Source organism: Suncus etruscus, chromosome 1 (assembly GCF_024139225.1).
Source record: "Suncus etruscus isolate mSunEtr1 chromosome 1, mSunEtr1.pri.cur, whole genome shotgun sequence".
NCBI lineage: Eukaryota > Metazoa > Chordata > Mammalia > Eulipotyphla > Soricidae > Suncus > Suncus etruscus.
The window spans coordinates 171,844,580-171,861,638 of record NC_064848.1 but is presented as its reverse complement, the minus strand read 5'-3'; the positions used below and the strand labels follow the sequence as shown (position 1 = coordinate 171,861,638).

Below are 17,059 nucleotides of genomic sequence, written 5' to 3'. Positions count from 1 at the left end.
AGCCTAGAGTTGGTCTTATGTCAGGAAAGTTCAGGGGTGGGGTCTTCTTGTATTTAGGCCAAGGCTTTTCCTTTCCATGCCCCCCATACTTTGGCGGGCCTATGCAAACGGTAATTGCCACTCTAACACCGTTTCTACTATGCTCCTTTGACTCTAAACCAGTGGTCCTCAAACTGGCCCGCGGGCCACATATTGTATTTTTCTTCATTGCAAAATAAGATATATGCAGTGTGTATAAGAATTCGTTCATAAGTTTTGTTTTTACTATAGTCAGACTCTCCAATGGTCTGAAGGACAGTGAACTGGCCCCTGTTTAAAAAGTTTGAGGACCCCTGCTCTAAACCTAAAAAAAAAACCCACTTACACTTTTGAGGTTAACTTAAACTAATATGTATGTGCATGGAAATGTAAAAAACTACTATGCCTTCAAGTCCATGGCTTTAGATTGCTTTGTGTACCGCTAAGAAATGTACTACAATCTGGGGTCTTGAGGGACAAAGTAATTGTACATGGGTTCTTTTTTATTTTTCTTAATGTTCTTTAACTGTAAGTTCAAAATTATGGTGTCAGCAGGGGGATTTCTTCTGAGAACTCTATTTTTGGGTGATTGTCCTTCCACTGTAACTTTACCTTGTCCTCTTTCTTTGCATCATTGTTCACATAACGAAAAAAAACTTAACTTTTAAAAACAAAATTTGGTGGTGCTGGGAATAAAATCTCAAGCCTCACACATACCAGGAATTAAATGCTCTACCACTGAGCTATGTGCTTGGCTTTAATTGGCACTGCTTTAAAGCCTTTTTCTAAGAAAGTTAGCATTTGGATGAGCTGTGGGAGTGGGAAGAAGTGTTTAGGGTATACTCACACCAGTGTTATTTGGTGGTTACTCCCAGCTCTGTTTAGGGGTTGATCATGGTGTTGCAAGCATTGTACCATCCTTTTTTTTTTTTTTTTTTTGGAAGTGTTAATATTATCTTTATGGCTTGAAAAATAAGATTTTAAATGAGTTTATAAAAATTATAAACTTTGGTGTCGGAGTGATAATACAGCGATAAGGCGTTTGCCTTCATGTGGCCAACACAGCACGGACCCTGGTTCAAATCCCAGCATCCCATATGGTCCCCCTAGCCTGTCGGAAGCGATTTCTGAGCAGAGAGCCAGGAGTAACCCCTGAGCGCTGCCTGGTGTGACCCCTCCAAAATATAAACTTTGAGTTTATAATTCTTCCAACAAATTTGCATGACTATAATTATTAAGCTTATAACTTACCATTTATAAAAAATGTAGTAATATGAGACTTTATGGACCATTTCCTTAAATAACGTTATTATGCTTTTACTGTAGGTTTATTAATTTGGATACTGTACCATTTATTTACTTATTTATTTAGGTGTTTGGGCTACACCTGCTGACTGACACTCAGAGATTACTCCAAGCTCTGTGCTCAGAAATTGTCCCTGGCAAGCTTGGGACCATATGAGATGCTGTGGATTGAACCCAGGTTCGACCCGGGTCTATTATGTACAAGACAAATGCCCTACTGCTGTGCTATCGCCCGGTCTATGTACCATTTTTTATTTCAGGAACTTGATCTTTGTCTAAGTTTTTGTTAACTTCTTGTAGTTTGGCTCTGGATTAGATCAAGCACACCTAACCAAATCTTTTAGAGAAAAGGCATATTTAAAATTGTTTACTTGTATTTTCTTTCACTTTTACAAAAGTTTAATTAACCCTATTTTAAAGTTGGAGTAAGAAAATGTGAGGGACCGGCGAGGTGTCACTAGAGGTAAGGTGTCTGCCTTGCAAGCGCTAGCCAAGGAAGGACCGTGGTTCAATCCCCAGGCGTCCCATATGGTCCCCCCAAGCCAGGGGCAATTTCTGAGCGCTTAGCCAGGAGTAACCCCTGAGCATCAAATGGGTGTGGCCCGAAAAACAAACAAAAAAAAAAAAAAGGAAAATGTGAGACTTGACCTGAGAAATAATACAGTGGGTAGGGTATTTGTCTTGTACACAGCCAACCCTGGTTTGATCCCTGGCATCCCATACATCCCCAAAGCACTGCTGGGAGTATTTCCTGAGGGCAGAGTTGGGATTTATTCTTTTGGGTATATATTTAGAAATGGTGTTACTAGGTCTTATAGTCATTTTATGCTTGCAATTTGAAGAATCATCAGCTTTTTTGTTTGTTTTTGGGCCACACCTGGCAGTGCCCAGGACTTACTCTTGCTGTGCACTCAGAAATTATTCCGAGCAACTGGGGGTGGTGGTGATGTGATGTGATGTGATGTGGTGTGGTGTGGTGTGGTGTGGTGTGGTGTGGTGTGGTGTGGTGTGGTGTGGTGTGTGTTGTGTGTGGTGTGGTGTGGTGTGGTGTGTGTGTATGTGTGTGTGGTGATGTGTGTGTGTGTCCATATGGGATGCTAGCAGCGGAACTGGGAGTGATGGTGATATGTGTGTGTGTTGTGTGTGTGTGTGTGGTGATGTGTGTGTGTGTCCATCCATATGGGATGCTAGCAGCGGAACTGGGAGTGATGGTGATATGTGTGTTTGTGTGTGTGTGTGACCATTCATATGGGATGCCAGCGGTGGAACTGGGGGTGATAGTGACGTGTGTGTGTGTGTGTGTGTGTGTCTGTGTCTGTGTGTGTGTGTGACCATCCATATGGGATGCCAGCAGTGGAACCCAGGTAGGTCATGTGCAAGGCAAATGCTCTATTTGCTGTCCTTATTAGCTGTTTTGTACAGTAGCTGCATCCTTTGCTTTGCTCTCAGCAATGTGTGAGGATACATTTTCTCTATATTGTCAACAAAGGTGTTAATTTTTCTTTTAAAAATTCTGACCATGAGAAAATTAAGACATTTGTGTAATGATTCTCAGAGACAAAATAAAGGAGGACTTGGGAGGTCCAGCTCACGACATGAAGTTCACCATAGAGAGTGATGGGTACAGTCACAGAAATAATTACATTGAGAACCATCATAACAAAATATGACTGAATGACGGAAGTAGAAAGCCTGTCCAGAGTACAGGCTGGTGTGGGGTGGGGAGGAGGGACACTTGGGACATTGGTGATGGGAATATTGCACTGGTGATGGGTTTTTTGTTTTATATATAAAATGCTAAACAATAATAAAGAAAAAAGAATAGGTATTAAGAAAAGAATAATAATGGTGACTACAGACACAAGGATGTAAGGGGGAAAATAGAACTGAGATTGAGAATAGTTTTAGGATTTGGGTGTGAGCTGGCAACACCTGACATGTTAGCAGTTCACGAAAAACAAAACTTTATTAAAAAAATTTCTGACCATACTAATGGCTGTGAAATTGTATCTTACTATAAAGTTTGACTTAAATTTCTTTGACTGATGTTGTTGAACATTTTTCATGTCATTTGTTTTCTGTATTTCTTTTTTTTGGTTTTTGGGCCACACCCGACGGTGCTCAGGGGTTACTCCTGGCTATCTGCTCAGAAAGAGTTCCTGGCAGGCACGGGGGACCATGTGGGACACCAGGATTCAAACTAACTACCTTAGGTCCTGGATCGGCTGCTTGCAAGGCAAACGCCGCTGTGCTATCTCTCCGGCCCTGAGAAATATGTTTTCAAGTCATTTGTTCATTTAATTTTATTGTTTATAAAATTTCCTAGTTTTTCTATTTTTTATCATGTTTGAACTTGGGCCTTCAGTATGCAAAGTGTGCGCAGCTCATTGAGCTATTTTTCTGGTTTCAATTTTATTATTTTGATTTTTTTTAAATGCTCGCCCAAACTTCTTTGTTTTTATCTTTAAAGTGCTGTTACTCTTTTATAATCATTTAGTTGAGGACTATTTGGGTGGGTGGAGTACCCAGTGGTGCTCAGGGGTTACTTCGATCAGATCCTAGGAATTGAACCAGAACCAGTGCTGTGATCTTTGTTCTCTTATGAGAGAAATGCCTTTGATATTAAATTTGACCTCTCTTTTGTTTGATAAATAAGCTCTGTGTGAAATTTAGGTATTTTTCAGCATGCTGAACCTCTCTCCTTTTTAAAATAATACCTTTATTTAAGTACTATAATTACAAACATGATTGTAGTTGGGTTTCAGTCATAGAAAGAACACCCCATCACCAGTGCAACATTCCTACCACTAATGCCCCCATTACCTCCTCCCCCACCCCCCTGCTTGAATTTGAGATAGGCATTCTACTTCTCTCACTCATTAACATTGTCATGATAGTTGTTAGTGTAGTTTTTCTGAATACAGAGCCAGGAGTAAGTCCTGTGAGCACTAGTAGGTGTGATCCCAAAACCAACAAAAAGAAAACCCCCATATCTTAATTTTTTTTCGTTTATTTTCCTTGGGGAAGATATTTCACATACTTTTTCTTTTTTTCCAGCAGTAGACTATTGCTATTTATTCTTTAGTGTTGACACAGTGGTAGAGGTAGATGAAGGGTACTGCAGTAAGGGGCTTTTTCTCTTGTCTTCTTTACATGGCATACACTAGGTCAGAGCTGGTTTCAACAACACTATACTTAGGAAGTAAAATATATGAAATTCGGGGCTGGAGAGATAGCATAGTGGTAAGTAATTTGCCTTACATGTGGCCGACCTAGGACAGACCCGGTTCATTATTTGGCATCCCATATGGTCCTCCAAGTTTGCCAGGAGCAATTTCTGAGCACAGACTAGGAGTAACCCCTGAGCATTGCTGGGTGTGGCCCAAAAACCAATCAGTTAATAAATAAATGAACAAACTGCTTTAAAAATATACATATGGGGGCCGGGTAGGTGGCGCTGGAGGTAAGGTGTCTGCCTTGCAAGCGCTAGCCAAGGAAGGACCGCGGTTCGATCCCCCGGTGTCCCATATGGTCCCCCCAAGCCAGGGGCGATTTCTGAGCACATAGCCAGGAGTAACCCCTGAGCGTCAAACGGGTGTGGCCCAAAAACCAAAAAAAAAAAAAAAAATACATATGGGGGCCGGAGAGATAGCATGAAAGTAGGGTGTTTGCCTTGCAAGCAGAAGGACAGTCATTTGATCCCCTGAGCAATTTCTGAGCATAGAGCCAAGAGTAACCCCTGAATGCCGCTGGTGACCCAAAAACCAAATATATATATATATGGAATCCTCCCCTCATACCAACCCATTATTCAAGTTCTAGACACCAACTGGGTGTTCTACAAATAAATTTGGTTCTGCTAATGGCCCAGAGTTAGTGCAAACTGAGTGTAATGGCTTAGTCCATTGACGTTGAGCCCCCCTTCCCATCATATGCCAGATCACATGTCCTGAACCTCCCATACTTTTGATCAAACGTGTACATTTATTTATTTACTTATTTATTTGGCGTTGGTGTTGAGAAGTGAATTCAGATTCTACACAGATACATCACTCTGCCTGAGCTGTATCCTGGCCTATTTACTATTTAACTGACTTATAAGATTAAAACATAGGATCAGGAAAAAGAAGAGAGAACACGACCAAAAGAAGAGAGTATAATACAGATAAAGGAATTAGTAAGAGAAGGGATGCATGCCTTCACTGGATATGATACCCTTTCTTTGATGCATTCACCATCCCAGAAGATCACCATACTCCCAGCTTATATATATTTTTTTTTGGGGGGGGGGGAGGGTGTCATACCCAGTGGTGCTTGGGTTACTCCTGGCTCTCTTCTCAGAAATCACTCCTACCAGGCACTGAGGACCATATGAGATCCCAGGATTCAACCACTGTCCATCCTGGATTAGCTGCCTGCAAGGCAAATGCCTTACCCATGCTATCTCTCCGGCCCCTGAATATCTTTCTTTTAAATAAAAATTACACGTGTTTCTGAGGCCGGTAGTGGTTGGTAGGGTGCTTGCCTTGCACACAGCCGATCCAGGACTGACAGTGGTTTGAATCCCGGCATCCCATATGGTCCCCCGAGCCTGCCAGGAGCAATGATAATGATAATAAATACTAGTTCACATCCACTAGAATAGCTAAAGTGTTTTTTTTTTTGTTTTGTTTTGTTTTTTGGTTTTGGTTTTTGGACTATATGGGATGCCGGGGTTCAAACCACTGTCTTTCTACATGCAAAGCAAACACCCTATCTCCATGCTATCTTTTCGGCCTCAACAGCTAAAAATTTTAAAGACAGATAACACAGTAAGTATTGGTGAGGATGTGTAAAAAAAATTACATGTGTTAGTTAATGTAATTGTACTACAAAGTGAGTCACTGGGTTTGAGACCTGGTACTGAGAACAAACTGTGTTTTAAGTTTAATTGTAAGTTGAGCAAAAATCCTCATCACATTATTTCAGCGGTTATAAAGGAAAACGTTTATTTTCTTAGACCTTGACAGGGATTCCAGAAAGAAAAAAGTAAATATTCATTGTTTGAGCTAGTGATGTATGTACTTCAGAGTACAGTATGTTCTTGGCTGAGTGAGATAAGGCATTAACCTAAAGTTATCACCAGTGCCTTGTTCTGAGATGAAGACAAAACTGTTCCTCAATGACTGAAAATGTAAAACTAGTTTTTATAATTTTCTCCTAGGTGATCTACTGTTCTTTTGGTGGAACATCTAAAGGCCTGCACTTCAATAACTTGATAGTTGGACTTGTCCTTCTTACAAGAGGCAGAGATGAAGAGAAAACAAAATGTGAGTATTTCATTATCTCAAACTGGTAATACTAGAACATCTCTGTGTGGAGTATTTTATCTCAAAGTTCTGATTGCAGGCAAAAGATTTGAATTTATGTTTCACCAATGAGAAAATAATTTGATTAACACTTGAAAAATGTTCATTGTAATTAGTTATGAGGGTGATAGAAATGAAAATGATAATAAAATTTCTCCCAAGCTAATGCAAATACTTTGCATTGTTATTTGTTTAAATTTGGTATAGTGTGTTTGACAAGATATCGTTGCAGAATCTTTTTAGGAATAAAAACTATGTTTACTATCTAACAAAAAGTTTTTATTTGAGTGGAAGGAAACACTCAGTGATATAATTTTCTCTTCCCTTTAGGGTAAATTTAATCTGGCAGAGGTATCCAAACATACTTGATTTAAATCCTAGCTTGTCAGGGAGAGAAAGGCCATCACTCACCACCCCTCTCCAACTCCTTGCAAATGACCTTTAATGGAGCAAATACCTATCTTTCAATGACACTCAAGGCTACTTCCTCCCCAGATTATCTCAGGACCTTCCAGGGAATGATATTGTTCACTTTGGGAAACTGTGGCATTAATAAATTTATTTTTCTTCTAGACATTTTTAGTCTTTTTGCAAGTGAATCCGGGAGCTATGTTGTACGGGAAGAAATGGAAAGAATGCTTCATGTGGTGGATGGTAAAGTTCCAGATACACTCAGAAAGTGTTTCTCAGAGGTATATTTAGATTTACATTTCATTCTTACCTGTTGGCAAAATATTAACTTAATTGTATAATGAGTTATGCTATTATTAACATGTTTATGTATAGTTTGTTCTTTACATTTTTTATTTAAGAGTTACTGTCTCAGTTATTTATGTGCTGTGCTCAAAAATTCATGACACTCATTGTTGTTGCATTTGAGAACTGGAAAATTTTCATTTTTGTGATGGCAAATGTCTATCCTAAGATGTAATCAGGTACATTTCTGAACTCTTATAGCAGGATTTGGGCACACAAATTTGTGCACAATTGCACAGAGTTTTAGGATGTTGAAACAGCATTCGCATTATAGTGACATTGGTTTTTTTTTTTTCCGTTGGTGGGGGGTCACACCTGGCAGCGCTCAGAGGTCACTCTTGGCTCTACATTCAGAAATCGCTCCTGGCCAGCTTGGGGGACATATAGGATGCCAGGATCTGAACGATTGTGCTTCTGCATGCAAGGCAAATGCCCTACCTCCATGCTATCTCTCCGGCCCCCAAGTGACATTGTTTTTATAACATTGACATGTAGATAATGTCACCTATTGGACCTGCATCATTCCATAACCCTGTGATCTATCAAATTCTATTTTATTGCTAAAGATATGACTCAGCAGTAGATTACTTACCTAGGGGGACCTACGTTTGATCCTTAACACTTACAAAGGAAAGAAAAAAGACCCATTTAACATACATTTTACTTAATTAATTTGCATAATAAAATAAGTTTACAGTTTTGGTCATTGTTTTTTTGTTTTCATATATAAAATATTTTTAGGGGCTGAAGTGATTGCACAGTGAGTAAGGTATACACACAGTTTTGATCTCCAGCTCCACAAATGGTCCTCTGGGCCTCATTTAGGCCTCATTGTTCCCTTAGCACAGAGCTAGGAGGAAGCCCTGAGCTTTTTAGGTGTGGCCGAAGAAAACAAAAATAGAGTAAAATGAAATATTTTCTTTGTAAGCAATAAAATGTAAGCAATAAAAATCGCCTTTCTGGGGCCGGGCGGTGGCGCTGGAGGTAAGGTGCCTGCCTTGCCTGCGCTAGCCTAGGATGGACCGCGGTTCGATCCCCCGGCGTCCCATATGGTCCCCCAAGAAGCCAGGAGCAACTTCTGAGCGCATAGCCAGGAGTAACCCCTGAGCGTCACAGGGTGTGGCCCAAAAACCAAAAGAAAAAAAAAATCGCCTTTCTTTTAACAGAATGGCTTTTTTTTTTTTGTGCTGACTTTGATCACATTTTAGCAGTGGGGGTTAATGGGAAGGTTTTAGAATCTGGTTTTTTGTTTGTTTGTTTTGATTTTTTTATTTTTGGGTCACACCCAGTGGTGCTCAGGGGTTACTACTGGCTCTGCGCTCAGAAATTGCTCCTGGCAGGCTTGGGGGACCATAGGAGAGGCCAGGGTCAAACCCAGGCCTGTCCTGGGTTGGCCACATGCAAGGTAAACATCCTACCACTGTGCCATTACTCTGACCTAAAATCTTCATTTTTTTTAAGGTGGAGTAAACATAATATTTCTGTATTGATTATGGGTCATGAGAAAAAGAAAAAGTTTGACTAGAATCTGGCCTGATTTTATAAATGAGTCAAGTTGTCTTTAACTGAGTCGATGGAGTGGGAATATTAGATAGCATAGTGGATAAGGCATTTACTTTGCATATAGCCTACCCAGAATCAATCTCTGACTGTACATATGATCCCTCAAGATCCTCCAGAAGTGATCCCTGATCCCACAGATAGAAGTAAGCCCTGAGAACAGTCGGATATGGCCTGAAAATCAACAACTAACCAAACATTAAAAAAGATTGATAATAGAAGGGCTGGAGTGATAGTACAGCAGGAAAGGCTCTTATTTTGCACATGACTAGCCTGGGTTCAATCCCCAACACTGTAGTTTCCCAGGCCTGCCAGGAATGATTTCTGTGAGCAGAACCAAGAGTAACCTCTGAGCACTTTCAGGTATGACCCCCAACCCCATGATTGATGGAAAAAGGGAGGTATGAAGTTTCTGTATTAAGAGAGGTTTATTTTGTCTATTTTGGGGGATGGGGGATGGTCATACTCAGCAATGCTCAGGAATTACTCCTTGCTCTGCACTCAAGTATTACTCCTAGTGGTGCTCAGGACTTGAGGCACCCATATGGCATGCCAGGAATTGAACCTGGGTCAGCTACATGCAAGACCAGTGACCTACCCACTGTACTATCGACCATTTAAGACTAAATATGATAATCCTGTGCAGTTTTTAACTATGAGTTTGGTTTTTTGGGGGGCAGGAAACCACACCCTGTAGTGTTCATGGATTACTCCTAGCTCTGCACTAAGTAATTATTCCTGGCAGGCTCAGAGGATCATATGAGATGACAGGGATTGAACCCAGGTTGAACCCTGAACAGTTGTGAGCCAGGCAAGTATCCTACCCACTGTATTATCTCTCTGGCTCCCCAACTATGTTTTTAACATCATAAAGTTAGATTTTAGTGGAAAGGCTATATTACCTTATAGAGTAGATTAAAAGCATTTGAATTTAAATTAAAAAAAAAAAAAAGGTCCGGAGCAATAAATAGCACAGCGGTAGAGTGTTTTCCTTGCATGAAGATGACCCGGGACAGACCAGAGTTCAATCCCAGGCATCCCATATGGTCCCCCAAGCCTGTTAAGAGCAATTTCTGAGTGCAAAGTCAGGAGTAACTCCTGTGCACTGCCGGGTGTGACCCAAAAACCAAAACCAAAACAAAACAGGAAGATTTAGTTCTGTACTTCAATGTTTAGAAACTGGTGATATGAAGATTTTTCAAAACAGGAGCTTAAGGAACAGCCTGTAAGGAGAATCAAAAGAGAATGATGTCCTAGAAACCACGTGATGAAAATGTTTCAAAAAGAATCTGTGAAACTACAAATAAAAGGCTAGGGAGATAGTTCAGAAGGCTGGAACCCATGCTTTGCATGAAGATATCCTGGGTTCTATCTCTGGCACCATGAGCTCCCCTGAGCACTGCTGTAAGCAGTAACTCTTGAGCATCAAGCCAGAAGTAGTTCTCAAGCATTGCCAGATGTGGTCTGAAAATGAAAAAGAAAAAGGAAGACATTTAACTATGTGTAAAAATCTGAACATAAAGTGAATTGACCTTTGATCACTAAGAAATGATACGCAGGTTGGCTGACATTGAAGTATGTCATTAGTGGAGGTTGTGGAATTAACAATTCATTAGAGAACAAGGGAGATGGTTCAGAGGGCTGGAACACATATTTAGCATGTAGGTAGATCAATCCCTAACACAACACATCATCCTCTTGGGACTTTTTTTTTTGGGGGGGGGCACACCCAGCGGCACTCAGGGGTTACTCCTGGCTCTCTGCTCAGAAATCGCTCCTGATAGGCGGGGGGGGGGGGGGGGGACACGACCATATGGGATGCCAGGATTTGATCCACCATTGGTCCTGGGTCTGCTGATTGCAAGGCAAACAAACACCCTACTGCTATGCTATCTCTCCGCATCTCTTCCCCCCACCTCCCCGCCAACAGGGACTTCTGAACTAACTAGGAGAAAATAGCCTCTGAGCTCTGCCAAGTGTGGCCCCCAATTGCTTTTCTAAAAATCCTTGGAGCTAGAATATTAGGAGGATTTGTGAAGGGAAGTTGTTATCATTGCTTCTATGGTAAAGGAAGTTATTATAAAGAGATTCTCTAAGTCATGGTAGTTAATAGTGAGATTGTGTTACAGAAGAGACAGCAAGATCTTCAGAAGAAGGTACATCAAAAAAATTAAAGGTTTGACTGATAATACAGAGAATATAGTGCTTGCTTTGCACATGGCTGATCTGGGTTTGATCCCTAACATTCTATATGGTCCTCCAAGCACCACCATGAGTAATTCCTGAGCATCACCAGGTTTGACCTAAAAAACCAAAAAACTAAAAGAGAAAAGAAAGCAATCCTGCCAATGTTGTCTTGATTTCATTATTAAATAATCTGTACTTACCAGGCTAAGCATGTTGTTTACCTTAATAGGATATTGGTATACAATATAGATTATTTTCCCTACCATCTTTTTTTGAGCTATTATTTTTTTTCTTTTTCTTTTTCTTTTTCTTTTCTTTCTTTTTTTTTTTTTTTTTTTTTTTTTTTTTTTTTTTTTTTTTGAGTCACACCCGCCAGCACTCAGGGGTTACTCCTGGATCTATGCTCAGAAATCACTCCTGGCAGGCTCAGGGGACCATATGGGATGCCGGGATTCGAACCACCGACCTTCTGCACGCAGGGCAAACACCTTACCTCCATGCTAATCTCTCCGGCCCCTATTTTTTGTATTTCTTTTTTTGTTTTTGTTTTTGCTTTTGTTTTTTTTGGGTTTTTGGGCCATACCTGGCGGTGCTCAGGGGTTTACTCCTGGCTGTCTGCTCAGAAATAGCTCCTGGCAGGTACGGGGGACCATATGGGACACCGGGATTCGAACCAACCACCTTTGGTCCTGGATTGGCTGCTTGCAAGGCAAATGCCGCTGTGCTATCTCTCCGGGCCCTATTTTTTGTATTTCTTAATTAGAACCAGTTACAGGCTTCTGAATTTAATTCATTATATTTCATTGTGGTTGCATCTCCCTTTTCCTCACAGAAAATTAAGTCCTCTAGTTTTCCAAACAAAATAATTGACCTGTGTGATGTCTTATTTTCATCCTGGATACTTATTTCTTCTACAGATTCGGGAGACAAATATTTGGAAAGAAAGTATAGATCGGAGAAATCTACTTGCTTTCTAATTGACTTGCTTTTAGTGGTGCTTTTGTTTTTGTTTTGTTTTGTTTTGTTTTTTGCACCACACCTGTTTGATGCTCAGGGGTTACTCCTGGCTAAGCACTCAGAAATTGCCTCTGGCTTGGGGGGACCATATGGGACACCAGGGATCAAACTGTGGCCCTTTCTTGGCTAGCACTTGCAAGGCAGATACCTTACCTCTAGCGCCACCTCACCGGCCCCTAGTGGTGCTTCTGGAGGAAGACTCCTACATAGTTACTTTAAATTTGCCAGTGATATATGAAAGAGCATTTATATTCCATACTTATTTAATTAAAATATGCTAATTCTGACAGATCAAAGTACTGACAAAGAAGGATAAGTAAATGAAGCATCAAATTAATTAAATATTAAAAGGTTAGAGTCAATTGACCTCAAAATATACCTTAGCAAATAAAATGGAGCTCATTGGTATAAATACTCGATTGGTGACACACTACCATGATAAATTAATTTGCAGTTAGCTTATAGATTTTTACACAAGTGGAAATGTTGAAATATTTTCTAAAATAGTTTGTACAGCTGGACATTTTTTGTTTTTTTGGGGGGCCACACATGGTAGCACTCACGAGTTACTCTTGGCTCTGTGCTTAGGGGGCTCGGGGGACCATATGGGATATCTAGGATATCCAGGATAGAACCTGGGTTGGCTACATACAAGGCAAACATCCTTCTCTCTGTGCTATCACTCTGGCCCCAGCCAATTATATTACTTAGGTAACCCCCTCCTTTATAGAAAGGTAAGTGTGAATTAATCGCATAATTTACCAGGTACCAAGTACCTTAAAATTTGACTAAACTATTGTTTTTTTATTTTAACTTTAGGGTGAAAAGGTAAACTATGAAAAGTTTAGAAATTGGCTACTACTGAACAAAGATGCTTTTACCTTCTCTCGTTGGTTACTGTCTGGAGGTGTATATGTGACCCTCACTGATGATAGTGATACTCCTACTTTCTACCAAACTCTTGCTGGAGTCACACATTGTAAGTAATGTCATTTAATTAATTCCTGTTCACTTTTTAGTACAGATTCTTGGTAGTGTGAGAATATGTGCATAGGAGTGTGTGTGTGCACATGCAGTTTTTTAAGAAATAAAATGAATTTTAATAATGAATAAAACACAGGAACATGAAGTACCTGAAAAGGTCCTATACTCTAAAGATAAGTTATTTTTCCTGTGCCAAGTGATACCCTAATCCTTTCTGGATGCCAATTGTGTATCCTATAATTTGATTTAACTTGACATTTTCTGTCTGACAGCCCGAACGAACCCTGTAGGCTAAGGCTCAGTTCCATTAGACTGCTCCTCTTTCTTCACTTTAGGTATAAACTTGATCTATCTGTGGTGATTCCTTCCTTAAGTGTGATCATTTTCTCCAACACATCTCACTGAACTCAGAGAAACTTTTGTTTTACCGATATATTTATAATAAATGTGTTAAATGATTCAGATAAAATGTCAAATGAAGAGGTAGATAAGGCACAGTCCATACATGTCCAAATCTCTGTGCTTGTGAAGCTGGTTTGTTATTCCTAGAGAATAGGAAATAAGACCTATAGTTTCAGGTTTTCAGTTATGGCTTGTTCTTTCTGGTGACCAGTCCTGTGACTCAGAAGCCCAATAATAGAAACTTCTCTCAGGAAATTGTAAGGATTTGATCAAAGCCCAAATATTGTAGAAATTATGGACAGATACCATTTTGGATTTTTTAATTTGTTATTAGGTCACACTCAGTGGTGCTTTAGGGCTACTCCCAGTTTAGTACTTAAGTGATTGTTCCTGATAGTGCTTTGTGAACCATACTGTGCTAGGGATTGAACCTGGGCCTCTGGCTTGCAAAGCATGTGCTCCAACCTCTTTAGCTATTTCCACAGCACCCCCACCCCAGTTGATTTTTATTTACAATAACCCTCTACTAATTATTGCCCATAATCAACCAGTATTCCTGGAGCTCGTGTAAAAGATATAGCAGCTTGGGGTTGATTTTTTTTTGTGTGTGTGGTTTTTGGGTCACACCCGGCAGTGCTCAGGGGTTATTCCTGGCTCCAGGCTCAGAAATTGCTCCTGGCAGGCACGGGGGACCATATGGGACATCGGGATTCGAACCGATGACCTCCTGCATGAAAGGCAAACACCTTTCCTCCATGCTATCTCTCCGGCCCCGGGGTTGATTATTTTTTTGATGTGGGTGTTCCCCAGTAGTGCTAGACATCTCTAGGATTATACCAAAAAGTGTTTGGGGTACCATGCAGTGCTAGGACACAACCCCTGAGCCCTGAGTATGCCAAACCTTTTCTTTAGGTTTTTGAACCATCTCCTCAACCCCCAAATTAAACAGTTTATGAGTTGGAACAACAGATTTCTTTTTTTGTTTGTTTGTTTGTTTTTGTTTTGTTTTGTTTTGGTTTTGGTTTTTGGGTCACACCCGGCGGTGCTCAGGGGTTACTCCTGGCTGTCTGCTCAGAAATAGCTCCTGGCAGGCATGGGGGACCATATGGGACACTGGGATTTGAACCAACCACCTTAGGTTCTGGATCGGCTGCTTGCAAGGCAAGCACCGCTGTGCTATCTCTCCAGGCCCACCACAGATTTCTTTTCTGGAAAATTTTCTTTTCAGTTCTGGAAGCTGAAATCAAAGCATTAAAGTCAGGTTCCCTCTGAAGGTCCTAACGGTTCATTTCTTGCCTCCCCTAACTTCTGGTGACCCCATCCTTGATTGGCTTAAGGCAAAATAATTTTAGCCTCTGCCTTTGTCTTCATGTGATTTTTCTCTTTGTTCTTTCCTCTTTTCTTTTTCTTTCCTTTTTAAAATTTTTAAAAGTTTTTTGTTTTTGGGCCACACCTGACTGTGCTCAGGGATCACTCCCAGCGGGTTCGGGTGACCATATGGGGTATTGGGGATCGAATCCCAGTGTGCCACATGCAAGGCAAGTGCCCTACCCACTATATTATCACTCCAGCCCCATCTTAAGCCAATTCTTTTTTGTTATTGTTACTAAGCTCATTTATTCAGGAGTGTTATATATTTTTTTTTATTTTCTTATTTTTTATTTTATTAAGTCACCATGGTGCCTTATATATATGTATATATATATATATATATACATATATATTAAGCATCGTGGTTATAAATATGTTCGTAGTTGGGTTTCAGTCATAAAATAATCCTAGACTGCCTTTCCCTTTCCTTCTTCCTGTAAATCATAGTCATCTTTGCAGTCTCAGGCCACTTGTTCTTTGGTTTTCATGAAACCTTTGATGAGAAATCACTCCTTCCTCTTAGCTCTCATAAGCTAACTAATTTTTCATTATCCTTCTGAATTAATTTATCACTTTCATCCCTGTATTCTAATTATTTATGGTGTTCTGTTTGTACATGTAATCTCAATCTTATGGGGCACAGAATTGATTTTTATTATTCTTTCCTGTACTGAGCCTTTAAATAGGTATTTATTGATTGAATAGAGGACTTTTAAGTGTCAAGTATAATTTGTATTTGTTGCTTTGTATTACTTGTGACTTGTCTACTGATTACCTACCAATTACATTTCTTCAGTTTTCATTTTATCATTACTGTAAGCTCTGACAAATTTACTTGATTACTTTTTAGTTCTTCTGTCTTTTTAAATGTAAGGTTTTTTAAGAAACGTTTTGCATTAAAAATCAGGGAACTTGGGGCCGGAGAGATAGCATGGAGGTAAGGCAATCAGAAGATCAGTGGTTCGAATCCCGGCATCCAATATGGTCCCCCGAGCCTGCCAGGAGCAATTTATGAGCATAGAGTCAGGAGTAACCCCTGAGTGCTGCTGGGTGTGGCCCAAGAACCAAAAAATAAAATAAAATAAAATAAAATTTCAGGGAACTTAAAAATTTAAGGAACCTTTTTATAATCATTATAAGCAAAATATTGATATACAACCATTCAGTTTATGAATATTCGTGAATATTTATGAATGTGTGATTATATGGTGAGTTATTTTTTACTTTTGTGGGCTGTTTGACTACTTCTTCCTAAAATGACATGTTAGGGGCTGGAGAGATAGCATGGAGGTAAGGCGTTTGCCTGTCATGCAGAAGGTCGGTGTTTCGAATCCAGGCATCCCATGTGGTCCCCTGAGCCTGCCAGGAGCAATTTATGAACTTAGAGCTAGGAGTAACCCCTGAGCACTGCTGGGTGTGACCCAAAAACCAAAAAATAAAAATAAAATAAAATAAAATAAAATGACATGTTAAAGAAAACTTACTCTGAAATTTGTTAAAATAGGGGCCAGAGGAATAGCACAGAGGTAAGGAGTTTGCCTTAGACGAAGAAGGACGGTGGTTTGAATTCCGGCAATCCATATGGTCCCCCAAGCCTGCCAGGAGCGATTTCTGAGCATAGAGCCAGGAGTAACTCCTGAGCGCTTAAGGAAAACTTCTAATGAAGCCTATTAGGATAGTGTTTAACAGTAGGGAAAAAAGATTGGTCTTAACTCTAAATGTGATAGTGACAATGGGGGCATATAAAACAAAGTGAGTGACCATGGATATAAAGTTACAAGACATCAAGATAAGAGGATGCTGGGGATTGAACCCAGGTCTGCTATGTGCAAGGCAAATAACCTACTGCTGTGCTATTGTTCCAGCCCCAAACAAATTTTTAGTGACTGCTCGCATGCGTGTGTGTGTGCGCGTGTGCGTGTGCGTGTGTGTGTGTGTGTGTGTGTGTGTGTGTGGGCCACACCCATTGAAGCTCAGGGGTTATTCCTGGCTATGTGCTCAGAAATCGTTCCTGACTTGGGGGAACCATAAGGGGCGCGGGGGGTGGGGGGGATTGAACCACGGTCCATCCTAGGCTAGCGCTTGTAAGGCATATATGTTACATCTAGTGC

General features: G+C 40.3%; 1 protein-coding gene across 2 annotated transcripts in view; it reads left to right on the top strand.

The window, feature by feature from the left end:
- Positions 1 to 17,059, top strand: part of USP32 (ubiquitin specific peptidase 32) — a 189,666-nt gene that overhangs the window by 66,154 nt on the left and 106,453 nt on the right. For both annotated transcript variants that reach the window (XM_049771218.1, XM_049771210.1), the window contains exons 3-5: positions 6,527 to 6,632; positions 7,245 to 7,363; positions 13,011 to 13,170. In XM_049771218.1, coding sequence (XP_049627175.1) covers positions 6,527 to 6,632; positions 7,245 to 7,363; positions 13,011 to 13,170 — 385 coding nt within the window. The remainder of the gene's footprint in view (positions 1 to 6,526; positions 6,633 to 7,244; positions 7,364 to 13,010; positions 13,171 to 17,059) is intronic.